General features: G+C 47.4%; 2 protein-coding genes across 3 annotated transcripts in view; both read left to right on the plus strand.

The window, feature by feature from the left end:
• The window catches only part of LOC144126237 (salivary anticoagulant protein P23-like), a 339317-nt gene that overhangs the window by 23837 nt on the left and 289012 nt on the right, over window positions 1-26468 (plus strand). The gene's annotated exons all lie outside the window — the stretch shown is intronic.
• On the plus strand, window positions 2109-8036 carry Dsk (Drosulfakinin). Its single transcript, XM_077656452.1, has 3 exons — window positions 2109-2357; window positions 5903-6326; window positions 7858-8036. Exons 1-2 carry the CDS (start codon window positions 2216-2218, stop codon window positions 6283-6285), a joined length of 525 nt encoding a protein of 174 aa, XP_077512578.1. The 5' UTR covers window positions 2109-2215; the 3' UTR covers window positions 6286-6326; window positions 7858-8036.

Genomic DNA, 26468 nt, shown 5'->3' on the forward strand with positions numbered 1-26468 from the left:
AGTGAGTCCATAGCCTGAATTCAATGCTGCGGCTAGGTCTTTATTTTTACCTGGGAAGAATCCGACTTTCCCAACCATACAATCGCTAATGACGGTGCGCAGTGTCCACATGCTGTACGGTGGAGCGTAATAATAGAAATCCCGCCGAACGTACTACTCCTTTCGGCTCTTGAGAGCAGACGGCGCACTCTTCGTACCTTCCGCAAACACTGCGTTACAAAACCAGCACAAAGTCTCATTTATGAGCGCATAAACGCGGTAGCCCGTATTTCGGATACAACACCTTTTTTCCCAGTAAAGATTCGGAGGTGTTTCCCTTCGCGAATGCGAGAGAGCCTGTACGATACGATAGCTGTGGGCGCGGGGACCCTTTGTACGCCAGCGAATGACAACCACAACAACAATGGAAGTAGAGCAGCACAATACAGGTTCGAAAAGACGAAGAAGCGACGCGACCAGCAAAGGCGTGACTCGGTGCTGATCCTCGCTGCGCTCCGGCTTCTGGCGTTCTTAAAACGTAGCTATTCTTCCGCGAACGAGGCAGACAAGACACAGTGTGCGGCGTTTCTTTCATACAGCCCTCGACCCACCAGAGGACAGCCTTAGATGAACATTAATTTATACGTTAGGCACAAGAACATAGGGTCGACTGCAAGAAAAAGACTGGAACAAATAGAAATGATTTGCTCAGATGCAGCGTTGCCAGTAAAGTTGACTTGCCTTCATATTCCATGTCAGTGTCCGTTCTTGTAGCATCAACAGCTTCCCTCTTTGGCACGGCGGCATTGTAAATAGACAGCTGATCACAAGAAGGCGGGTTCTATCCCGGCCGAAGAGGCTGCATCTCGATGGAGTCGAAATACAAATGCGTCCGTTTACCGCGACATCGGTGCACGTCGTCGGTGCAAAGGTGGTCGACTCTAATATGGAGCCACCCACTACAGCTTGCCTCACAGCCATTCAGAATTGCTTTGGCACGTAAAAACATATTATCAGTTGCAGCATAACTGGATCGACTCAGCTGTAACGTGGACCGGTTTCCACAATTTAACTAGGCAGCCCGAAATTCCACGTTCAGATTAGGCCGGTTTTTTAACCGGTAAGCGTCCGTTAAGGAGTACTCCTTATTTCGATATCACTGTGCGGGAAGTTTTTTTTTTTCTTATGAGACTGCATATCCACTTTGTTCTGCCATTCGCAAAGCCTAACATACCTTGATAATGGCTTTTTCTTTGTTCCGGAAACGACAGATGTTTTGCTATATGGAGACAGCAGAAGCTTCGGTGTACACATTTATTTTCGTTCTGAAGGCGTCACGCCGAGCTTCCAAGTCCAAAATATTTCTGTGTGCTTCCAATTTCTCAAGCCGCCGATTTATGAACGGACGGCTGTTAACTGAAAATTCTTTCTCCCAATTTCGGGCCATGAGCCGAGCATTGGAAGTCGCCGAGCGCCAAGGGCTCCTGGCCACATCCTGCGACCCGCAGTAAAGCAGGAAAAGAAGAAAAGCGCAATGGAGACCCCACTCGATCTACGAAAGAACACCTTTGCATGAATCTTGACGGCAATAAAGTTTTTACCGCCACCACCTTCTCAGTGCAGTTTTAAGCTGCGTGTTTCATCTCAGGATTGAAGGCATCTCTCTCAACACCTTCTTCGGTCCTTGAAGCCGGTCAGTTTTGCAGTCACGCCGCATTAATTCTACGAATATTTGCATTACGTCTTGCCATTGGAAGATCCGGACGCTGGTCTTTTGAGAATGAGGGTTATTGGGGTAAGGGAAAGCAGTACCTTAAATACGATAGCTGTCATCATGAGCTCGGGGTGACGAACGTTCATTTAAAAACCAAATATAAATCAACGAAGACCTCGCGTTAATTAGACGTTGCCGTATTAAACACTGCTAATGCATGGAGCGACAGCACTTATGGTGAGCTTCAAACGACATGTCTCTGGTTTATCTTTTTTTTGCCGTCTCTACTCAGTTTGAGCAGCCTTTCCTAAAGTTATTATCTCAATCGACGTCACCATGCGGTTCGGTAACCGTGCGGACACAGAGAGTGGTCCCAGTCGCTTTGCACGACATCTAGATAACTGAGCAGCATCACCTAACAAGTACGCCCACCCCTTCGACTCCCACCTCCCCAAACTTGCTTCTCCGCAGGGAATGAAAGAGGCGCTCTGATTGGCCCCCGTAATCCTCATCGTCGTCGCCATGGGAACGCATTCCGGAGGGATGGAGCATGCGCACTGGCACGCACCTCGATTGGAGGGCGGGAAGCGGTATAAATATGCGCCACCAGAGCTCTCCGGAGCTGTGGCTTGGTCGTCGAACGACAAGATCGGCAGAGTGCGAGGTGAGTGATGTTTATTATATAACCCCTTTGGGATCCACCGACACACGTCTTGTAGTTGGCGCTGCGTATGTTAGAGCCTACGTATACCTTCAGTGAAATATTCGTAGCGAAACCAGAAAGATAACGAGGGCAGATAATAAGCTTAAGGGCTTAAAGTTCGCGTCAAAATCCTGAACGCAAAGGAATACGACAACAGATGTTCTGCCTTGTACAAGTGGTCATTTGCATCAGTGGCTGTTACGGAATTTCTCTTACACTGTTTTATTGTTTCAGCGTTCGCTTACGTAAAAAGACATGCATTACGGCATTTCAAAAGCCAAACATTTTAAGTCCCCAAAGTCGTGTTTTGTGGCAAAGCATATGTAACCAAGATTAGGAGTTGGCCCATCTACAGGCTGCTAGTACCGACCTCCTGGACACACTTTACCACACCTGAAGGTGTATTGGGCGCAACCTTTCAATATAACACCAAGTGCATAAAAGTTTAACGCTGTCCCGCTATATTCTAAGCTTTTACAAATTTCAACAAAATGCAAGACGTGCGCGTTACTGCCATTTATCTTTTACATCTGCTAAAAGTTTGCATCGCTAATTTGATTTATTTACGGACATCTTGATCATCTTCGGTCTAACAGTCTTGCGTGTCACAGCTGAATTTAAAGGATATGTTATCGCTCCATCCGCACAGTAAGCCATCACGTATTCTTCGTAAAAGTCAGTTGTTGAGATCACGTGAATGATGCGTCACTTCAACGTAGTAAGATCGATAAAGAAAATCACTTGCGAGTGCACAGTATTCCTCCAACTTTAGACTAGTCGTCCAAACGGTCATCTCAGACGGCAACAACAGAACGCGAGCGCAATTAAGCAAATGTTCCTCGAAAATGGTCGGCTGCATGGAGCAGGCACCGACGAAATGACGGTGTCACGTGACTCTACGCGCCAACGGTTTTATCAAAAACGGGCTGGCAACATGGGCTGCTTCGTATGATCATGCATTCTTCTTACGATTTCTCACTGCGAGCACAGACCTACCTTCGAATGGCAAATACGAGACCTCCTACAATGAGAAAGCGTTTTTCATTCTCTGCATGTACAGCGTAACTACACAAATTGCACAGTGATACATTACTCGTGACCGTGCACTCTTTCCAAGCCTAATGGATATATAATGAGTGCAACAATACCTGCTACGAGGCACGCTATCTTCCATGCAATAATAATTCTACCCGTTGATTGCGAACAGAAAGCACACTTGCAAAACGAGTACTAATACAGAACTAACCAACATATGGCGGAATTGTGCGTAATCAGTGGCTCTGCTAGGATACGAAAATGTGCTCGTTTCACTTATATTCCCGAATTCAGTCACATGCAAAAATAGATACTACATTTCGGGACTCATTTCTGTTCAGGTAAAAGTTTCTCATCCAAAAGAAAGACCTAAGACAACCTTTCCTCCAAGCATGAGAATTCCAAATTTCCACTTTTCTGAGTTTTCGTTCCGTCAGTAATAAGTGTTATTACTTCTCGAAAAACAAAGCACATTTGAGTTGTTGGCAATTATACAGTCATTCAAACTGAATTTAAGCAGATCCCAAAGTGTCTCCGGTCTTGTTTCCTTTGAAGGATCAGCGCTTTATGCTCTTTTCTACTATCCAACCACCACTCCCTGATTAATTTCCTCTAATTACCTCGAAAATCTGCGCACGACACGAACGGAAGCTATCAACCTAAAAAGTAATCACAGCAGAAAGTATCAACAAAAAGAGAAAACGTGCGCCACGCACTGTTGTCCAGATCCCCTGAATTAATTGAGTGAATTCTCTCATTTGTGCTCCCTTAAGCGACGTGCGCGCAGTAATTGATCACTCAGCTCACGGTGCGCGTTAATCCTTGGGAGCTTCGCACGCACGTGCCGGGAAGAGAGAGGGCGGACTCTGCACGCGTCCGTCCGATTGAAAGTGCGTGAACCTTGCTTATATAGTGACGTCATCTTGTAGAGCCCTTATACGGCATTTATTTTGGCCGCTTAGGATGCTCTAAACACAAATACTATTTTGATTGTGTATGTCAGCCCGCAAAAAGCAATATGCATTAGGAGTGTAATGACTCGAAGATAGTTCGTTTTGCCAGCTCTATACTTCAGAAGCAGAACCTTTCATCTGGCCAACTCCAACACGCGAACTTTATGAGCTCTAATTTCTCTTCTTGGTTTTTCTTTTGTGAAGTTTTAAGAGATGAACTGTACGAAGTGAAAGCGGAAATCTGCCATTAGTTTGAAGACCGCTACGCCATTTCATATGTCCAGCTTCGGCACTGTTTTATGCAGCTGGCTCTAAGAAAAATAAAAATAAATATAACGGCCGAGTACAGCACACTTTCAACCGCACTTGGTTTCTTTTTTCTTCTTTTTCTGGCCCATTTCACAACGCTAAAGCTACGCCCGTTCGCCCAAGTTGCCGCACTGAGATAGGACGAGGTTCGTTGCACCACGTCCGGGACTCTTTCACCATTCTTCTGCGAGCACGCCTTTGCCGGACGAATCGTGCTTTCAACCCAGCTTGCTTTGTGCCGCACAAGCTCCCCCTCTTCGAAGAGCCCGGCACTGGAAAGTAATCTACGTCGCAAGGAGGCTTCCGGTGCACTGCTTTCTCCGCCTCCCTCATTTAATCCTAGCGCTTATATAGAGGCACGCACTGAGATGAATTTGAACTTGGACCATGCTGACGGCGCGTTCAGGTGCGGAGCTCTAACTGCGTCCTCATTTGGGTGGCAGATTTTGCCCGACACTTTCTTTTTCCGCGCGCTTTCTTATTGGCCTTTGGCAGCCGTTTTCAACGCCGGTGGCACGACAATCGTTGCGTGGTGTCTCACCGCCGATTAAGCTCAGCGTTCAGTGTCATCCGCTTCTTCCAAGCGAACTTTGTTCCTGAAGCTTTGAATGAGAGCTTACTGCACCCCAGAGCGTCGGTACAACTCTGCTATACGTCAGTGCCCTAGTTGAAGCCATTTGCTCATAAAACAGAGGCGTGAACGTGAGCGCAGCAGCGCCATACGAAGTTAACGGAGCCCATACGGGGTCCCCGCCGAGCAACGATCGCGGCGTTCCCACTCAGGCAGAAGCCTGCACAACCTTCTCCGTCTATACTGTGCGAGCGGACTCATCCCATAATGGCACCGCTCTAAATTTCGTTGTCCTCTGAGTTCCTCACGCTCAGGATTTAGATTCATGTTGGGAAATGTGTGTTCTACAGCCACCGCGAGACTGTCAATGAATTGGCAAGGCCTGAATGCTTAGAACCAAAGCAAACCCCGAGTCTTACAGCGAGTGTTAAGGATACACAGTGGCGAGAAAGTTAAGCTGTCAGCCTCAGTGAAGAGACTGGTGCGTGACTTTCACTGTCTGATGCTGAAGACGGTTACCGAGCTTTATAGAGCTTGAAAGCAGCAGGTATCAGGCGGGGTATTAGCCCATCTACCCAAATAGCCCTTTTGGAACGCGTGTTTATTTATAAATACCACTTATTATTCGTGCCCTGCAGACAATCCCGGATCATCGGCAGCCTCCTACGCCCCTCCCGTCGCGTCGAGCATCATGCAACTACCCGCCCACAGCCTCGTGTTCCTGCTGGTGGCCATGGCGGCGGCGAGCTCGGCGCGCGGCTATTCGGCGGCCAGCCCGGTCTCGTCGCAGCAGCAGCAGCAGCAGCGCCACCGCATGAGCGTGGGCCACTGGCTCAAGAGCGTGCTGCCCCCGCCAGCTGGGGATGCGGACAGTCGCAACACAGCCGACCTGGACACCGCCGACATGATCGACCCCGTCCTGCTCGCCTCTGGGTTCGCCAAGCGGCAGGAGGACGATTACGGTCATATGCGGTTCGGACGATCCGACGACTACGGACACATGCGTTTCGGCAGGAAGTAACGGGCCCGCCATGCCGCCGCCTTCCGATCTCAAGTGAAACGGTACGCTTTGCACGCCTCCGCTGTGTTCCACGGGCGAATGCTTTTGTCTTGGTCGGTAGACAGGCAGACGCGCATGCACCAAGAGGCATGCGTATTCGAAAAGCCGCAGTGTGAAGTTTTCCCTGCCTCGCAACTTATTAATGCGAATATATTTCTTGGCTCATGAGCGGCGTCACCGGAAGCTGTGGACAGGCGCTGTGGACGAAAGTTGCGGACAAAGCATGTCCGCACGAACTGAAAAAAAAAAATGCTGTCGTAGCGCCATCATGCGTCACCCACTGAAATCCCTCAATCGCAATGTACGGCGCTGGTCCAGCAGACGGCGTGCGCGTAGGCGAAATGACGGAGGCGTGATTTATGAGGGAGGAAGGACGCGCAATAAGAGAAAAGGTTTCGCGTCACTGCACCTAAGCAGACTGAAGTGCACCCCAGAAATTTTTATTCAGTCCTCCGCTCAGGGAAGGGAATGTGTTCTTGAGTCTGCTCTGGGAAGGGAACTTAGAGAGCAGGCTTGTAAGCATGATGGTCGGTTGACAAATATTCACTTAGGCACGAGGATGGAGGGAATGAAAACGAATAGAGAAGAAAAGGCCTCTGGGGACCAGCATTCTAGACGCTAGCGGTCTTCTGATGATTAGGATAAAGCAATAACGCGTTTCTTTCTGCTTAGTCGCAGAATGTGTAGCGGTGGTCGCCATTGGCAAAGATTGCTGTTTGTGCACATATTGATTGATCTTAGCCCACCCTCGCCTAAATAAATGCCAGCTTCTACTCGTTCGTTTAGCTTGAGGTACTGATCTTACCAACCCGTTCAGGTGGTGTGAGAAGGGCACAAGAGGAGACATAACGTGGAACGCTTTTAGTGTATTGCAGTGGCTACAAAAAACGAGAAAGTGAACGGCAAAACAACTCCTTTGATATGCGTATAATGGTGTACACACCGTATTCGATTGAACTGTGTGGTATTATAAGCGTAAGAAAACCAAGGTAAGCGCGCTAGTTCATTTATTTTCCTCATGTTAAAGCATTGGTGAAGGCAGTTCTCTGAACCGCAAACTACACCTCGAGCACAGCCTGAGGTCATCACTGGCAATAAATTTTTTAGCGAGGAAATCTGAGAACCGTGTGAAGTTATAATTAATAAAAGGGAAAAACAATGCCACGACACCATTACGCTCTCTCCCGTGTTCTGAAAAACAACACGCTCTATCCAATCCGAGTTGGCAATGCAAGTGTGTGCACTCAAGAAACGTGTGTTTCTGAGTGGCAGGGCCTCAGAACAGAAAGCGGAAGGCCACCAGTATATGATTATAATAATGCAGGGTTCCTGCTAATCCTGCATTTTGACTCTGACAAATCAAGTATTCCTTGCCTTTGTTTATGGGAATATAGTGCTCTAAAACAAAATAATGAAAACGTTTTGAGATTGTTAACGTATTATATTCGCTGAACATGGCCTTCGTGTTACTCAAACTGCAACCGGAAGTATCTCCGCTATGCGAATTTTCTTTTCCTGTGTCTCTCCTTCCAGGTCCGTCAGTACAACCGAACATGACATTCAGCCCTTGGACGAAATTACAGAAGAACGAACCGAACGCCGCTTGTTCGACCTTCACAGGAGTCCCAATGCTCCCCTTTATTGAGCAGCAGCTCGTCGACGACGCGGGCATTCCGCACGGCTCAAGCGCAATAAAAAAATTTCATGAAGCTTACGAGGCATCACGTACTTCTTGCATGCACGACTGTGCGCTACAACAGAAACGGCCTGCCAACGTCGCTCAGGAAGTTTCTCCTTGTACAGCATGGCATGCTGCAGCCGTCCTGGATGGGAGCATCTTGGAAGCTGTGATCGGAAATCAGTTCTTTACGCAAGGGTTTGGCGTTTGTAAACAAGCGTGGGTGCTGATGATGATACTAGCCCCAAAGAGCGTCCGATTACCCGCCGCGGTGGCTGAGAGATTAAAGCGCTCAGCTGCTGATCCGGAGTTCCCGGGTTCGAACCCGACCGCGGCGGCTGCGTTTCGATGGAGGTGAAACGCAAAAGGCACGGTGTGCTGTGCGATGTCAGTGCGCGTTAAAGATCCCCAGGTGGTCGAAATTATTCCGGAGCCCTCCACTGCGGCACCTCTTCCTTTCTTCTTTCACTCCCTCCTTTATCCCTTCTCTTAAGGCGCGGTTCAGGTGTCAGTCGATACGTGACACAGATACTGCGCCATCCCCCCCCCCCCCAAAAAAAAAAATTTCATTTTTCAACAGCGCGAGTTTTGAAAGGGTTTGCGCCGGTGTAAACGACCCCATTCGGGCTATCCTGGAAACGAGGCGGTGCACCAATTTGCCCGAGGATTTGTAGTTAACCGGGAGGTGCGCTACCCCGAGCTAAATTCGGCCAAGGAGCGAGTTACGACCTACAAAGAAATTACTATACCCACTTCAAGAAGGAGAAATCTTCCCAGAACCACATAGATCTCTAAGTTTTATAAAACACAACAAGTCAGCTAGCGGCAGCTCTAAGCAGACACTTTCTTTAATCCGTACATGCTGTGATGACCCCCATAATGCGCAGGTCCACACGGGACGGAGACACGCAGGCGTGTGGAGCGTTTGTACTTTTGGAGTGTCATGGCGGACAGGGCAGGGACTCAAATGTTCGGAGAACATTCTTCTGGAGGGTGAGCGAGTGTGACATTCCTTGTGTGTGCAACGAGGTACATTCCTTGTGTGTGCTGCGAGGTTCCGCGTTCCACGGCGCGGCGTAGACGGAGACCCAGATGACAGCGGCATCATCAATTACCCAGCCATGCACTTTGAGTGACGACCAGAACGAAGGGACCCGCCGCCGTGACAGCGGCATCATCAATTACCCAGCCATGCTCTTTGAGTGACGACCAGAACAACCGGACCCGCCGCCGCCGCCGCGGGGAAACAGGCTTTATCCTCCCCAATTTGCGTGGCCGTTCCAGGTGCGGCCCTCCCGGGCACATTCCAGGACAAGGGAGCTGTCAGCGGGCCAGAGCGCGCCGTACCACAGCCGACGCTATGCGCTACCGCGAAGACAACATTCTTTCCCTCCTTCCCCTTTCGACGTGGGCTATCGCCGGGAAGGCACCCACAGCTTCCCGCCGTGCCTCGTGAACAAAAGCGCATTCCCAGAAGGGCCGTGACGGACACCTGTCATGGCGGACAGGCAGTACTCGCCAAGAATGTGGAAAGACAGGCGCTAGTGAATTAGCTCCGAAGAGAGAGCCTGTGTATACTCTCACTTGAGAGAGAGTGGTGGCGTTTTTGTTGTTTATTTAGTTTGTATTGTTAACAGACTCTGGGTTCGAGGCTAAGCCCAACCCAAGGGGTTGTCCCCATCTCGCATGTTATTTTTGATTGGAGAATTGATGCTTTGGGCGGGCCACTGAAAATGACCGCCCTTAGCCCTTTGTTAATCAAGTGCTTAAAAGCGCATGTAAACGGATGCAGTCCAGTCTGAGCTGGGGCTCCATGCTTAGCATGTATTGTGATGCTACTTAGGCACTAACCTGCCCGGTCGATGAGTAAAGTACTGCAAAGTTTGTTCTTTTGTAAATTCAGTTCTGCTTTTTCCAGTTTAACTCTCTGTATATGTATGTTGTAAAATTATGCTCTGCTGTCATCATCTACAAGCTCGCCTCCTGTTCATCTTCCAAGCCGAACGACACTAGAGGAAGGGTTTGTGAACCATCCTCGAAGAAACGGACGACTATTGAAATTCTACTGCATACACGCTCAGGACGACATCGTTCGCCAAGAGGGCCTTCAGCGCCGAAGCCCGACGGCGTGCAGCTTCTGCCAGCAACCGCTCGAGCCCAACTCCGGAGCCACTCCAAAAGTACAAACGCTCCACACGCCTGCGTGTCTTCGCTACGCCAAAATGACCGGCGCATGGCGCATCGTGAAACGCGCGAAGAACCCTTTCTGTCCACGACCGAGGTATGACGACTCTCTCCCAAGCGGTTTTCTCTAATCTCCCTTTCCTGGTTGGCCTCGTGCGCCGACACAGGGTGCCGTCTTTGTCAATGAAATAACCTAGCTGTTCGGGGTGAGACGGTGCGCCCTCTAAGCTTTCGATTATTCGCTTCAGGTCAGGATCTTTGCACTGCTCTGTGCGTAATTCGGCGGGGTCGACTACGGGGACAAACTCATCTATAGCTGCCACGGCAGCTGTGCGGCTGAGTGCATCAGCATTCAGATGTGTCTTTCCTGACTTGTGCTCAACTTCAAAGCAGTATTCCTGCAGGTGTAGATTCCATCTAGCGAGTCGCGAGCTAGGGTCCCTGACACTCATCACCCATTTCAGAGGATGGCAGTCTGTGACTAGCTTGAATTTGCGGCCGTAAAGGTAGCATCTGAAGTGATTTACTGCCCAGACAACGGCGAGGCACTCCCTTTCCGTAGCTCCGTACTTTTGCTCTGTGGGGCTCAGCTGTCGGCTAGCAAAAGCAACGGGATGTTCTTTGCCCTCGATAACCTGAGATAGCACGGCACCAACTGCGAACTTTGACGCATCTGTGGCCATAACGAAGGGCAAACTAAAATCCGGGTGGCGCAACAGCGGTGCACTCATTAGCTTCCTTTTCAGGGCCCCAAAAGCATTCTCCGCGTTTTCGTCCCAGCGAAAGGCGACATTTTTGGCTGTTAAGGCGGTGAGCGGCTTAGCGAGCTTGGCGAACTCCTCTATGTGCCTTCGGTAGTAACCGATCAGGCCGAGAAACTGCCGGACCTGGCGGACGCTAGTCGGGGATGGAAAATCCGAGACACACCTTAGTTTCTCAGGGTCCGGTCGCACGCCGTCAGCTGAAACAACGTGCCCGAGGTATTTCACCTCGTTTTTGAGGAATTGGCACTTAGAGGGCTTCAGCTTGAGACCCGCTGCTCTTAGTCGCACCAAAACCTGCTCAATATCGCGCAAATGGTTATCAAAACTGTCACTGTATATGATAATGTCATCCATATACACGAAGCACAGCCTCCCCAGAAGACCTGCCAGGATAACATCAGCGGTTCTCTGCCAGACAGCAGGGCTGTTGGCCAGACCCATCGGCATTCTTTTCCATTCATAGTGCCCTGAGGGCGTGTTGAATGCCGTTTTCTCGGCATCTGCCGGATCCATTGCTATCTGCCAGAATCCCGCCGCCATGTCCACTACCGTGAAGTACCTGGCAGAGCCCAGCTGAGAAAGCGTCTCCTGTATATTGGGGATGGGGTATGGATCGATGCGAGTTACGGCATTTAGTTTGCGGTAGTCCACTACCAATCGATACGAGCCATCTGGCTTTTCCACCAATAGTGCTGGTGCTCCCCAGGGTGACTTTGAGTGTTCGACAATGCCGCGATCAATCAGGTCCTGCACCTGCCGCTCCATCTCCTCACGTTGGGAGTAAGGAATCCTGTACGCACGCTGGTAAACGGGCGATGAAGTGCCGGTTTCTATCCTGTGCTTTATAACGCCACAGCAGCCCAAATCCAGGTTGGACGCGGCGAATACCTCCGAGTAGTCGTTCAGCAAACCAGCCAGAGCCTCCCTCTCCCTGGATTTTACGTGAGAAAGATCGAACGACACCTTTGGAGCAGCCGAAGGACTAGCATGCTCTACAGTTGCGAGTACCGTATCGGTGGGCTCACGTTGCTCTATCGCAGAGGTGAAGAAAGCCAATGTTTTGTTCTTGGGAAGGCTCAGTGGCTGCTGGCTACAGTTAACCACCCGTAGGGGCACTCTGTGGGCGTCATTAACTGTCACGAGGCACGCGGCTGCCTTCAGGCCATTGCTGAGAGAGTCGACCGGCTCAAGCACTCCCACGGCGCCGCTCTCTACATCTGAAGGCACAAACGCGTACAAAATGTGCTCCGACCAAGGAAGGACGACCGCCTCCTCGACCAGCCGGACGGCAACCCGCGAATATACCTTCTCCAATGATCCCACTGTTTGACGGGTGTCAATATCGGTAATGCGAATCTCAGCCCCTCTCCTGTTCAAAAACGGAACTTTTGAGCCGCCCGCATTAACCTCTTCCTCAGAGAATGAGACTACTACCTTCCCTTTTCTCAAAAAATCCTGCCCTAATATACCTGACACTCCGTTTGGCAGAGACACCGTGTCCGGGCATACGTAGCAGGGGTGCTCCAATGCAATTCCGCCGAGAGAGAAGTGTAACCGGTAGAGTCCACTTATGCCAAGAGGATCCCCCGTTATGCCTACAAATTTGGTTGCCATACCACCAGACGCTTCCAACACCTCGCGGTCCCCCTTCCTTCGAAGCGTGTTAAAACTGCTCTCCTTAAGCAATGTCACCTTTGACCCCGTATCTATCAACAATTCCATACAACAACCATTTAACTTGCAACGCACAACAGGGCATGCCTCGTCGGCCACACAAACTACCACCACCTCATCATCTACTGCTCCCTCCCCACGCTCCTCAGGCTGGGGAGGACTAACTAGTTTTTTGTCTCGGTATCTGGAGCCCCGCTGTAGGCTTGCTTAGGGCGTGTCTCGCCTGCTTCTCTTTGTGGCTCCCCACGGCGCACGTTTTGGCAGAACCTGGCGATGTGTCCGCGACCCTGGCAAGCGAAGCATACGATTTCTTCAAAATCTCGCATACCGCGCCTGTAGCTTTGTGGCGGTCTCCGGTTTCCAGCGAATGGGCGCTGTTGAGCGCGCGCTTCAACCTGGCATTCTACCTGCTGAGATAGCAGCTGTTCTAAGCGATCTAACCGCTCTGTCAAGAGAGCAACCTCAGGGTTGAGCACCGCTCTCTCTATGACGCGTACTCTGGCTGCGGCTGTCGTTAACGCCTCGTTTTGTTCCTCATCCAATGCGGCCTCCACGGCTTGGTCGAAATTGCTCGGCTTGCGCGAGAGCACGAACCGGCGCACGGGGTCTTGCAGACCAGCCACGAACAAAGCGGTCATTTCCTCTTTAAGTAGATCCTCCGCGTATTTCTTCCTTAGCTGGTCTCCTTCCTCCTCCCTGCTTAACGTATCGCGTGCTAGGCGCTGAAGCCGCGACGCAAATGTTCGCACGTCCTCCCCTACCATCTGTCCGGCGTCACGGAACCTCTGTACCCGCACGTGACGTGGTTCAGTGTCGAAATGCTCAAACGCGAGCTTCTTAAATTCCGCAAATGATTTTGTGGATTTTACTTTTTCGTCTCGCCATGCAAAATCATGAGCAGCTCCTGCCATCTTACACCTCGCCATTCCCAGCATTTGAGCATCGGACCATCCCCCCATTTTCCCAATCTCTTCTAGCATGGAAAAGAAATCGCAGATTGGAACCCCTGTCTTATCTCCCGTAAACGTCGGAATGACGCTTCCTAATGCCAGCATGCTTGCTCCGAGCGACGGCTGTGGAGTGGGAGCTCCCTCAGATACAGTCATTTTTTTTTCAAGCCCTCCAGTGCCTCAAGCCTCTCAAATGGGGGTAAAAGTCCCACAATCAGTCCCGTGATTCCCTTTTGATTACAATTTTGAAGTCATGAATGTCACAGCATTCAGAGGACATTTGCTTTTGAGACCCCACTTCTGACACCAGTGTGATGACCCCCATAATGCGCAGGTCCACACGGGACGGAGAGGCAAAGAGACACCGTATGGCTCAGTTTAAACAAACAGGTATATTCAATAATTACACATGATTAAGATTATACATCAGAGGCTGGGGCGTCCGAGCTTACGTGCCGACGACTTCATGGGGGCGATGGAGTGGCTCCGGAGTTGGGCTCGAGCGGTTGCTGGCAGAAGCTGCACGCCGTCGGGCTTCGGCGCTGAAGGCCCTCTTGGCGAACGATGTCGTCCTGAGCGTGTATGCAGTAGAATTTCAATAGTCGTCCGTTTCTTCGAGGATGGTTCACAAACCCTTCCTCTAGTGTCGTTCGGCTTGGAAGATGAACAGGAGGCGAGCTTGTAGATGATGACAGCAGAGCATAATTTTACAACATACATATACAGAGAGTTAAACTGGAAAAAGCAGAACTGAATTTACAAAAGAACAAACTTTGCAGTACTTTACTCATCGACCGGGCAGGTTAGTGCCTAAGTAGCATCACAATACATGCTAAGCATGGAGCCCCAGCTCAGACTGGACTGCATCCGTTTACATGCGCTTTTAAGCACTTGATTAACAAAGGGCTAAGGGCGGTCATTTTCAGTGGCCCGCCCAAAGCATCAATTCTCCAATCAAAAATAACATGCGAGATGGGGACAACCCCTTGGGTTGGGCTTAGCCTCGAACCCAGAGTCTGTTAACAATACAAACTAAATAAACAACAAAAACGCCACCACTCTCTCTCAAGTGAGAGTATACACAGGCTCTCTCTTCGGAGCTAATTCACTAGCGCCTGTCTTTCCACATTCTTGGCGAGTACTGCCTGTCCGCCATGACAGGTGTCCGTCACGGCCCTTCTGGGAATGCGCTTTTGTTCACGAGGCACGGCGGGAAGCTGTGGGTGCCTTCCCGGCGATAGCCCACGTCGAAAGGGGAAGGAGGGAAAGAATGTTGTCTTCGCGGTAGCGCATAGCGTCGGCTGTGGTACGGCGCGCTCTGGCCCGCTGACAGCTCCCTTGTCCTGGAATGTGCCCGGGAGGGCCGCACCTGGAACGGCCACGCAAATTGGGGAGGATAAAGCCTGTTTCCCCGCGGCGGCGGCGACGGGTCCGGTTGTTCTGGTCGTCACTCAAAGAGCATGGCTGGGTAATTGATGATGCCGCTGTCACGGCGGCGGGTCCCTTCGTTCTGGTCGTCACTCAAAGTGCATGGCTGGGTAATTGATGATGCCGCTGTCATCTGGGTCTCCGTCTACGCCGCGCCGTGGAACGCGGAACCTCGCAGCACACACAAGGAATGTACCTCGTTGCACACACAAGGAATGTCACAATGCACTCTATATGGTTCCCAGAACAGTTCAGCCCCGTCTGCTGTCTTTGTGGGCACCAAAAGGCAGACACACCACATATCATATACTCATGTAATCAAGACAAGCCATCGAACAGTCTGCAGCTCTCTACCCAATCGCAGCGGGAGGCCGCGCTGCTCAGCTCGGACCCGGAGGTTCAACTCCGAGTCATGGAGCATGCCGAAGAGGTCGCCGAACGACACCTTCGGTCGGCCACCTGGCGTCCGGCCTAGAAGAGGAGCCCACCGCGGGGATGGGAACGTCACCCCAACCCACGTCTAAGACCTCTTCGTTAATAAAGTTTACCTCCTCCTCCTCCACGCCAGTCGTGGGGGGGATTCTGCGATGGCCGGCGGCGGGAGCGGACGTGTTTGCGTTGGGCTGCAGCGAAATCAATCGGCTTCTATCTGTGCACCAAGAGGTTTTTATGTGCTAAAATTTGGCTGTGAGGATCCGAGGGTGTACGCGAGCAGGACTGCATCAAGATTTTTGTGACTTATTAGTGACTTTCAAGATTCGTCTGTGATCTTCTGTGCGTCGGTCCTGCAAGCAGCCACAGTGTGCTTGGTTGCGTTCGGCGTTCGGGCGCCGACAGCGCGTCCGCTCCGGGGAATCGGCGCCCGGCGCGTCCGCTCCGGGGAATCGGCGTTCGGGCGCAGACATGGCGTCTGCTCCGGAGAATGGAGTGGATCTCAGCACCGAAATGCAAGTAAGTGAATATGGATAACGAGGAAGGCTTGCACGCTTGCACAGGGTGGGGGGGAGTCACCCAAACCCGCGCCTCTTTAATAAAAGTTTACCTCCTCCTCCTCGACGCGTGTCGCGTGTAGTGGTTTTGAAAACGGAACGCGGCAAGCGAACGATTCCGCATATAGTTTGACACGTCCAACATTCGTAGACAAAAATTTTGAAAATGGAAAAGCTGTACGTGACTGGTATAGAAAATATTGAAGGTAGTGGTGCGTTCTTCCGATATGTAGCAAAACCTTTATTTTATAGTTTTTTCATCGCTCGCATCGAACATTTAAGACTGCCATATGAAACAAATGGGGAACATTTTGATTATAGCAAAAACGTCACTAGCCAAAAAAATGCAATCCTGCCGACGGGAGATCTGTGGATATATTGATTGTTATAGTGAAATCCTGCAATATATGAAAAAGTGGGTCCATAAAGTTTTCCCCGTTCAAAAATGATTTTGTCCAGAATTGTTGGGTATGTATTAAGGCGCCGGTGCACATGACGGGCCAACTTTCGATGCTTATCTACAAAGAGGAAGTGTTCTGGGGCTAAGTCACAATGTTGCTAGAATAAAAAAATGTTCGACAAAACGTTGTATAAGCTTTTAATTTCTTGCATTTTCTTAATTTCTCTGCACGACGAAGCAGGCTATTATTTTCGATTGAATGGTGCAGCGGGGCTCATGCTGCTATTCTATTTTTTCAACATTACTCGCCTCCATGGTAAATTTGTGGTTGTTACATTCAAAGTATCTCAGTATAGGCAGGTTACAAAGCTTGATTGAAGGCCTCTGAAAGCTTTACTGAAAGCCTGAAACCTACAGCGCACCTGTGCGTGCACTATTGGTGGCCTTTGCTTTGTCATCACCGCGTAACAACAGGTGTAGCTGCTGGATAGCCGCCTATTCTGCGCACTGCAGCGAAAACCACGGCTCTGTTAGCTCAGCTTCAAAAGATGTCGCTCTCTTTAATTGAGCCGGGTGCTGAAAAGAACCGAGGAAGGAGCTTATGAACTACTGTACAAAGAAAAAAAGAGCCTCGAATCTACGAAATATGACTGAGAGAGACAGCACTGCTTTACGACAAAGGTGCCAGTAACACTTAAATTTGAAACGTCAACAGCCAAGAAACAGCATGCGCCTGCTTTCTACTTATGAGCGCACGATTAGCAGTATAACAATAGTTAGACTATAAGCATCATTCACGTCTAAAACTAAACCGGTGGAACAGCGTAAGAGCACTATGGGGTAGAGCCATACGGTCCACCAAGAGTCGAGGGGGCTCGTCGCACACACGCACTGAAGATGAGCATATCTCCATGCATGTATTGCAGCCAGACTGCATGTCACCACATGCGAGGGGCGTTCAGTAAATTATAACTTTAAGTATGATGCTGGTGGCTGACGACGTCACGCTTAGGCATCAGTGTCACGCAGCCTTTTTAGAACAAGTAGGAGATACGCGTGTCACCACCCTCATGGGATCTAGAGTAACACTGCGCTGAATGTCGCTAGGCGATGTTAGTTGAAGCGAAGGGCAGCATGCCGTGATTGAATTGCAATGGCGGCAAGCTTTCAGGCATGCGTGCATGGTTCGAAAGCAGTACGACGTGAAATCTGACTTCAAGAGGGTAAGCAGCTTTGCTGACGAACTTCACGGAGTCAGAGTCAGCAGACCTATGCGTCCGTCGCGCTTATAAAGTCACAACAGATTATATGCAACAGATGGGAAGAGTTGTTGCGAATAAAAGGCAACTGCCGGTCCTCTGAAATGCAGTGAGATGGAGAATTAGCAATTGTTTGGTGAAAAAACCTTGCTGGGGCACTGGTATATTTCCAAGGTTGCCGATGCCCAAATTGTTGACATCTGAAGTGAAGAAAAATGGAATGGAATGCTGCATTGATACAATTGCGAAAATTCCCCCACAAAACCTCATTTTATGAATGGTCTGGGGCTGGGAATAATTCTTAGACCCAGCGCCGAGTTTCGAGGCGGAACAAAAAAATATGGCATGAAAACGCAATGATCTCCGTCCATAGGCTCGAAAAGATCCCCTGGAGGAAAGTAATGACACTTTTTCTGGAAGGAAATATTGTTCTGGTGATTAAACTTATAGCCAATAACTATGGCAGCGGAGGCCTGTTATGCCACCAGGCGAATCATTACGTGAAACCATAAAAAAAAATGGGACATAAAAATGTGAGCAAAAAAGATAGTTTGCTTCTTCAATACGGCCCCGCAGTCCCCATCCTGTACCTCGTATCAAAACACGATGCGACTGAGTGCCAGTTTAAAGTTAGCAACCATCTGGCTTAACTCCTGGCGCAGTGGTGCAGCGGTTAAGCGATGTGCCACTGCCCTGCGATGGCAGGCACTGCCACCGGTGGGGCTTGTGCAACTCGAGCAGCCACTGCGCTACCAATCATTGATTTAACTGCCACCTGCCATGGTTGGTAGGTTGCCCACAGTCCGCTGCGCAGGTAGTAATGTCACAAGGTCACGTGACCTTGATTAGCCGGACAGAAAGAAAAGATTAGCCAGACAGAGAGTGGTGAAATTGGTGAGTGGCGGTTTTAGTACTCGCGCAATGAAAAAAAAAAAAAGAGCCCATCAGGGGGTGCAGAAAGTTGTGCATCTTTGGGTGGACATTATAACCAAAATAGCTGTTTGAGCCGGTTGGTTCATACTTGAATAATAAGAGGGCAGCGCCAGTCCTGTCTTGAGTGTTACTACTGTGTTCAGTACCGGTTTTGCGCTGCCGTCTTGCGGACGTCTTACTTTGCGTCAACAGACGCTTCCGTCAAAGACTCTTGTTATTTCGATCGAAAAATACACGTGGCTTCTGTCGATCAGCTTAGAACTTGCTGATATCGGCAGTCCTCCTTTGAACAGTCGTCATCAGCAGTTTATCGATTATGAAATGTTTACAAAGCGCTGCGTATCTTCCAAGTAAGAATGCTAATTCGCGTTGCTTGCTTGACCTGAGGTTGACGATAGACGAGCGCTCAGCCTACTTCGTCATCTCGTTAAAAATAATCAGAGCTGTATACGTCTCGGTTGGCGTCATCAGATAGCTAACTGAATTAATCCTAAAACCTGTTCGTAGGCTAGGAGAAACCGGGGTTGGCCGACTGCGCAGCCGCATTTTTCATGCGCAGTATATTCATGCTTAAGGAGTTCGAGCCACCGTGAAGTATTCTCACATGTTCCAAAACCCTAGAGATATCGGCCCCCGGTTCACCGGTGCTGGCAAAAACACCCGTAAGGCTGCCGCTTTTCATTGACACGGAATATAAAACAGCTATCATTTGTGGAGATGACAGGACGAATCACGCGGTGCAGCATGTTTACAACAGGTGACACTGAAGGGCATTAGCTGGTTTCATTGCAGACCTAGGGCGTATTTGATAACACGCTATTGCGCATAAAAAAAAATGCTAATGTTTTTGTGTCTGCCAGTTGTTTCCATGGGGATAGAAGCATTAAACAATGACTCTCCGCATACGCTAATGCTTGCGTTAGCAAGCTTTACCGTATTGTCCATTGCAGTGTCTAGTCGCGAGTTTTCGAGAGGACGTATTGAAATGTGAGTAGCACAGCGGCAAAAATTTTATAGTGTGCTCGCTGAATCCCTTCTCTTTTATGCCACCCACCATTAGACCCCAATTCTTCAATGGTGACTATGCATGCTCCGCAGAAAAAACAACCTATTTATTGCTGATAAATTTTTATCTATAATTTTTTACGCCACTTCAGTCAAATTAGTGACGTCATGCACGTTAAAGATCCCCAGGTGGTAGAAATTATTCCGGAGCCCTCCACTACGGCACCTCTTTCTTCCTTTCTTCTTTCACTCCCTCCTTATTCCTTCCCTTACGGCGCCGGTTCGGGTGTCCAACGATATATCAGACAGATACTGCGCCACTTCCTCCCCCCCCCTCCCAAAAAAAAGACCAATGACCGAAAAGGACTCCGTGATCAGCGTCAGGAAGGGAAGGCCTGTTATACAGGCTGCACCGCCGGTTGTACATTTTCGACCTTTGTATCAATAGAAGTTCAATTTTCGATGAGAGTACCGAGTTTGTAATTAATACTAATAATCTTTATTCCCTTCATAGCGCACACATATGACGGAGGTGGTGAGAAAAAAAGCGAATACGCTTGACTGGGTTCTCACCACCTTTGAAGCAGTGGCATAGAGCGAGAAACATTTGCATTCTGTACATACATCATCCACACACATGTATGAAAACTAAAAGAGGAAATACAACAAAGAATAACACACAATACAAGGCTTAATACACAGCGGTGGTGGTATTGCTCGTGATCAAGAATGGTTGGAGCAAAAACTTTCAATGATGAAACTTAGAATGGTCGAAAATGAAACATCAATATTTAAATCAATGAATATATTTAAAGGTAGTTGGAGCCAATGATTAAGCATTTGGTGGCCGTGATTAGTTCGCGCAGCAGGTAAAGTCCAGTGTGGCTTGTGACGTTGTGCGTAGGGAGTCTGGGAATGCTGGAGCGGGGCTAAATGGGAAATTGTGTTTATATGGGCTTTTTGTTCAGCACTGCAATATTTAATTAACCTGTAATTGTAAACATTCAGCACGCTTACTATACTGAATGTCGTGAATAAATGTCTCGTTGTATGTCCGTAAGGTAAACCATAGATTATTCGAAGCATCCTTTTTGGAGTATTGACAGTTCTTGTAAGTTTGTGTTTCGTGGTGGCTCATACTATTGGGCAGTGAATCAAATGAGGGCAGAATAAGGAGCGGTACAGAACTACTTGGACTGTTTATGGCAATAAGTTCCTGTGGTGGTAAATAAGACCAACTCCCCTGAATAATTTTAATCACGCATTTCGATGTTCATCCCACTGCATGTGTTCTGAAAAAACTACACCGAATGATCTGTATGAGCTTACTATCTGAATTCTATCCTACTTGTAGTGGAGGTCATTGGATATATGGCCTATCTTTTTTTTAGGGACGAAAAATTACTATTTTTGACTTCACTATTATAACGGCTAATAAATTAGTATTAGACTAGGCTTCTCTAGTTTATTTAGAATATTTTGGCACACGTGCTGTGATATCGCAGCTGCTGCCAGAGATAAATGTGCTCGTATCGTCCGCATAAATGAGGAAACGCGCGGCACGTTCTAAGGCGACAATATAATTACTATAGATGTTAAATAAGACTGGCCCAAATATGCTGCCTTGTGGCACTCATGACTGAATCTGTCTTACTGTTGATTTCGAGTTATTAATCTCGACATATCGTGTGCGATATAACAAGTGGAATTTGATTAACTGAAGCGATTGCCCACTTATTTCATTATTCTAGTTTATTAAACAATTTATTGAAGTTTCAAATTCGATGCTTTCGTAAAATCTATAAACTTTCCCATTACAAATTCTTCTGTTCGAAACTATTTATATGATTATTTTTTTTGATGAAGTAGAGCGAGTTCTGTTGACCTGCTTTTTTTTTTCTTGAATCCGTACTGAGAGTCTGTAATCAGGTTGCGAACTTCTAAAAATCTCTCAAGACGCACAGATACCCCCTTCTGAAGGCCTTTGAAAAAAATTGGCAGGACACTGATTGGTCGGTAATTTGAGAGGTCATTTTTATTTCCCGTTTTATGAAGAACTGTGACATTTGCACTTGCATACCTTGTGGAGGAGTGGCAGTTTCATTGCAAAAGTTATAGATGTATTGAAGCGGAGGAGCAATAATGTCGATTACGTGCTTGACAAGTGCTATCTGAATGTCATTATTGTCACAACAGGTACTGTTTTTTGATCTCAGCGAATACAGAGATGAGCTCGTTAACGGAAAAAGTTGTAGAAAAAGAGTACGCAGATGTCTCTCCCTGGGAAAGTGATACATCCGTTGGAGTGCAACGTCAAGAAGTAAAGAATTCATAAAATGCATCACAAAGACTATGACCGGAGTAGTCAGTGCCCTTGTATATAATTCTGTCTGCCGCTTTACTGTCTGAAGAAAACCCATCTAGCGAGCGAAGTTCTCTCTAGAGATAATCCGTACGGTTGCGTGAATCAAAGTACCCTTCATATTAACTATTTCTCGCGTTGCGAATGCATTTGTTAGTTTATTTCTAAACTTTGAATTCTGCCAGACCAGCAGGACTTTTGTTGTAATAAAAGATTGGTACAAGAAATTTACTCTTTTATACGACCATACAATTCTCGTGATATCCATGGTTTCCTTATTTTACTTGATGTTTTTATATCTTTATAAATTATATGTATTTTGTCCGCAGGATAAAAGTTCTCTAAAATAGATTATATGCTTAGTTTGCAGTAGCAACGGCATGCATATACATCGCCCCCGTGAACTAAACCAATATCTGCACGAAAAGTTTTGAGGATTGCTGGTGTTACATGTTGAGTTGAATACAAGAAACAGCATGCTCGCTTGTGAATTACATTGCTACACAATAAATATACATTTATGTGATCACTAATATCACAACACGTAACCCCTGCACATCTAGATGCAGATGCAATATTAGTTATGAACAAGTCTATTAAAGTTTCTGATGCTAAAGCGACACGAGTAAGTACAGTAGTAGTAATTGTGAAGCCAAAACATTTCAAAAGTATGTTGAAGGTCTCACTGTTTGGTGCAATAGACAACATATTTATATTGAAGTCGCCATTAATGGTAGCATCATAATTGTGCTCATTAATGTATATAACGTAAAATCCAAGGTATTAAACATAAACAGGATACATCACCATTCGGTGATCTGTAGAACACGGACAGAACTGTGCTGTTGGTTAGCACTGACACGGCTTCGACATCAGCAGAGCTATAGCACCGCACATCCAGTATGTTACAGTTGGATTTATGATCAACAAGAATACAAACACCACCACCGCGAGAAGTACGCCGATTCACAAAAATGTTGAAAAAGGAGGTAGCCGAAAATCTCCGTTATCACTGAGCCATGTTTCTGAAACCACAATTACATTTAGATCGAAATCAAAGCATTAAATTAGAATAATAAATTCCTCATACTTATTTTTATTGATCGTGCATTCAAATGAAAACATTTTAAAACAGACGGCCAAACAACTCTTGTGAATGAGTATTGCGTATTTCATGAGGCAGCGGGTAGCTGTAGGAGGCCATGAGTAATAAGAGGTTTGTTTCTAAAAGTGTGCACCAACAGCCTACGAAACAAGATTTGCCTTTGCCAGGTCATGTATTGAAGAGCTTGGTAAACTATAAATACAGGCAAACTTAAATTTGTCCTCACTGACCCTTTATGCCACCGAACAATCATGTTCTAGGCGCTAGTAAATGGCGCTTAAAGCTTAAACGTCGTTTGTTACAGGAGGCCAGCTCAGCTGTGAGCGTGGAAAATTATAATTATTTGATTTGATTGATTTATGAGAGTTTAACATCCCAAAGCTACTCAGGCTATGAGGGACGCCGTAGTGAAGGGCTTCGGAAATTTTCATTAACTGAGATTTTTTAACGTGCACTGACATCGCACAGCACACATGCCTCCAGAATTTTGCCTCCATCGAAATTCGACCGCCGCGGCCGGGATCGAACCCGTTTCTTTCGGGTCAGCAGCCGAGCTCCATAACCACTGAGCCATCGCGGCGGCTTGGAAAAATGTAACGAGTTTAATGGTGATGTGAGAAAGGCCCGAACCGCACAATGTAGCATAAACAATTAAGAAGCAACCCCCCCCCCCCCTCGCCACCCAACTTCTCCTCCTCCTGGTTGCAGTCTAAATTCAATATTACCAGCTCCTTGCGTCCTGGCGACGTTTTGGAAAAATCAGGTTATACCTAATTTGTAGTAGTAGTAGAACAACCTTATTCATCGGAGAGTATGAGGAAGCATTCGTGTTAAGCTGAATCACATACTCGACGCCTTACTTGCCAAACAGAATCAAGGAACGATGATCCATAAAACTCATAAAGTGTCATTCAACCTTCCCCAATACACTAACAGCTACAATTCAAGCCTGTACGCTAGAACGTGTGTCCGGAGCATGATGATGACACGAGGAGGGCTAGAGCTAAGACGATCCGAAAACTCTTCTCCTCTCGACCGAATGCAGTAAGCGTTGATGCTGCAGAATATTCCAACCAAAATGCCTTTTCAATAGCTCTAGTCGATCACACAGGAAAACTGATCATTGACGCCTCAATTAGAAATACTACCCACCCATCAGAAGCAGGCGCTGCCTTAGATAACTCCATTTTGCTGCAACCACTTCCAAAATTATAATAAGCGACTCTAAACCCCAATTTGTAAACGACAAGAATCCTTCTGGAAAGTAGCCTTCCATATTCTTGCAGAGTATAAATAAAAATCAGGTTTAGCCTAATTTCTACACAAGGCGCCTTTTAGAGAATAGCTTGCCAAAGTAAAAATCTGGACGAGATGCATGAAAAAAGCATTATTTACGTCGAGTGAATCACAAACGGCGTTAAATGTTGGCAAAGTTTTGGATTTCATTTTAAGGGCATGGGCTTCATGAGGAGAAAAAAAATTGTATCCTACAGTACATAACAGCATCTTAGCCCTCAGGCAGTGAAAAAAAATCGAAGTTTTAAACTACCAAACTTTCAGCGATATCGACACAAACATGAAGCAGAATATCACTTAAGCATAACTTTTGCCATTAGCTTGACAGCGGAATTCAAAATTCTTAAGTATTGCCACTGCCAGCTGCAATGCATTAGGTTGTTTATGATTTCAACAGCGGTTACGATATGAAGGCATTACCTATATTCGTTAAAGAGCACTTAGTGCATTTCCTCTTTGGCTTTCAGAAAGGGGTTTCATGACCTACTGTGATTTTATTGCCCAAATGACCATGTCAGTTAAATGTAAGGCAATCTTGGCCGAAAGGAGCTGTCATTTTTTTCTATGTGCTTTTACAGTGAAAAGCCTCAATGCAAGCAGTGTATGCGGCTTCGTTGCGCGGGTAGGCGATTCATGCTTTCGCAGTTGTCATTTGCGATGGGTGCGCCTACCTGCATTTTACGTATTCAGGCTTAGAAGTGCACGTGCGCTTGTCAGCTTCTTTGTGCTCGTTGTGCTTACGAACAAGAAGGATAAAGTGGTTGCCAGACTTGTCAAAGATATTTTATTTGAAGCGCTTGTCAACTCTGAGTCATTAATTTCTACGCGCATCCTTGCATGGCAAACAAAAAAAAAAGCATCTGTATAACCGGCTACTCACAGCGACTAGTTTAACTCTCTCTCTCTCTAGCAGCGTTTATAGCCTACTTTCATAACTTTTCTTTGGTTTACAGCATGACTGCCAGCGAAGTGAAGCAACTCAAAGTTCTCTTCGCACATGTAAGTACAGCATTTCGTCATGATCACATCATTTTAATGGCAGTATGCAAGGTGTCTTACTATGGTTGTCAATATCGCCTGCCTTTTCCTCCCTGAAACACTGCCAATACAAATATATGGAGAAGCAAAAACCGATCATACTGAAGCAAGATCTGTGAACCTAATAAGGTTGCTGGTCGCATATTTACGAATTGTGACAAGTACAGCATGCGCCCTTGTGCTAAGCACTTTTAACACTCGCGGAATAGTTCAGTCACCTATGTGTAAATCAAAGTAGATGAAATTAAGACACCACTGAAAAAAAAAGAAAAGAAAATGTGGCACCGTAAAGCTTGGATCAAATCTAATCGTCCTGTAGCCATAGAGAGATGTAGCAAGGGGCTGAATTTTCCCTTTCTTTTTTGTTTGAGAAATTGCCGCAGATTTCTTTTCTTTACTTGAGAACCCAGTTCTTTATTTTTCGGTGAATTATTTTTGTTTGGTTTACTGCCGTTTTATTTTTCGGTTTTGTAATATGGCATTCCTATGTTGTTAATTATTTTCCCCTACACAGCATGCCATTTATCAGTAATGATCCTACTTAGAGCTGTGCTTGCACAAGAAAATTCTATCGCGGTAAAAGAATGGAACGGAGCTTAAATGAGAGACTCTTTACACAGAAACGCAAATGGATCATAAAGGCGGGTTGTGATAATTTCATTGCGTTGTTCTGATGAGTTCATCGAAAGGCTGGGGCATCACGTGGTCTGCGTATTGAAGACAATGGCGGAACTGTTGCTTAACTCCCGCAATAGCCAGAACAAGGCACTTTTCTGCGACGCTGAGGCGTGATTTCGAGTAAGTGTCCTTACGTGATAATGACGATGGTGATAAATTTTATGGCATGTGGGCAGCTTTAGCAAAAGCGCGCTACGGCGCAAGATATTTTTCGTCTACACTTTCCAAGCATTTCACCCCAGATAGCACCAGACCAGGGGAAAGCTTGTACCCGTTGTATCGCCGGTGGGTACCGGGCGGCATCTGCGATTAAACTCCGCAACTCCCGCATGCGAGGCGGATGCTGAAACCACTGGGCCTTACATGCCGTACCTAAGCAGATGACGACAGGGAACAACGCT

Source organism: Amblyomma americanum, chromosome 3 (assembly GCF_052857255.1).
Source record: "Amblyomma americanum isolate KBUSLIRL-KWMA chromosome 3, ASM5285725v1, whole genome shotgun sequence".
NCBI classification, from domain to species: Eukaryota; Metazoa; Arthropoda; class Arachnida; order Ixodida; family Ixodidae; genus Amblyomma; species Amblyomma americanum.

Bases quoted from the DNA above. Each gene is read 5' to 3' on its own strand.
- Dsk (XM_077656452.1), top strand. From the start codon at position 2,216: ATGGGAACGCATTCCGGAGGGATGGAGCATGCGCACTGGCACGCACCT. The intron at 2,358-5,902 runs GTGAGTGATGTT...CGTGCCCTGCAG, and splicing joins CAAGATCGGCAGAGTGCGAG to ACAATCCCGGATCATCGGCA.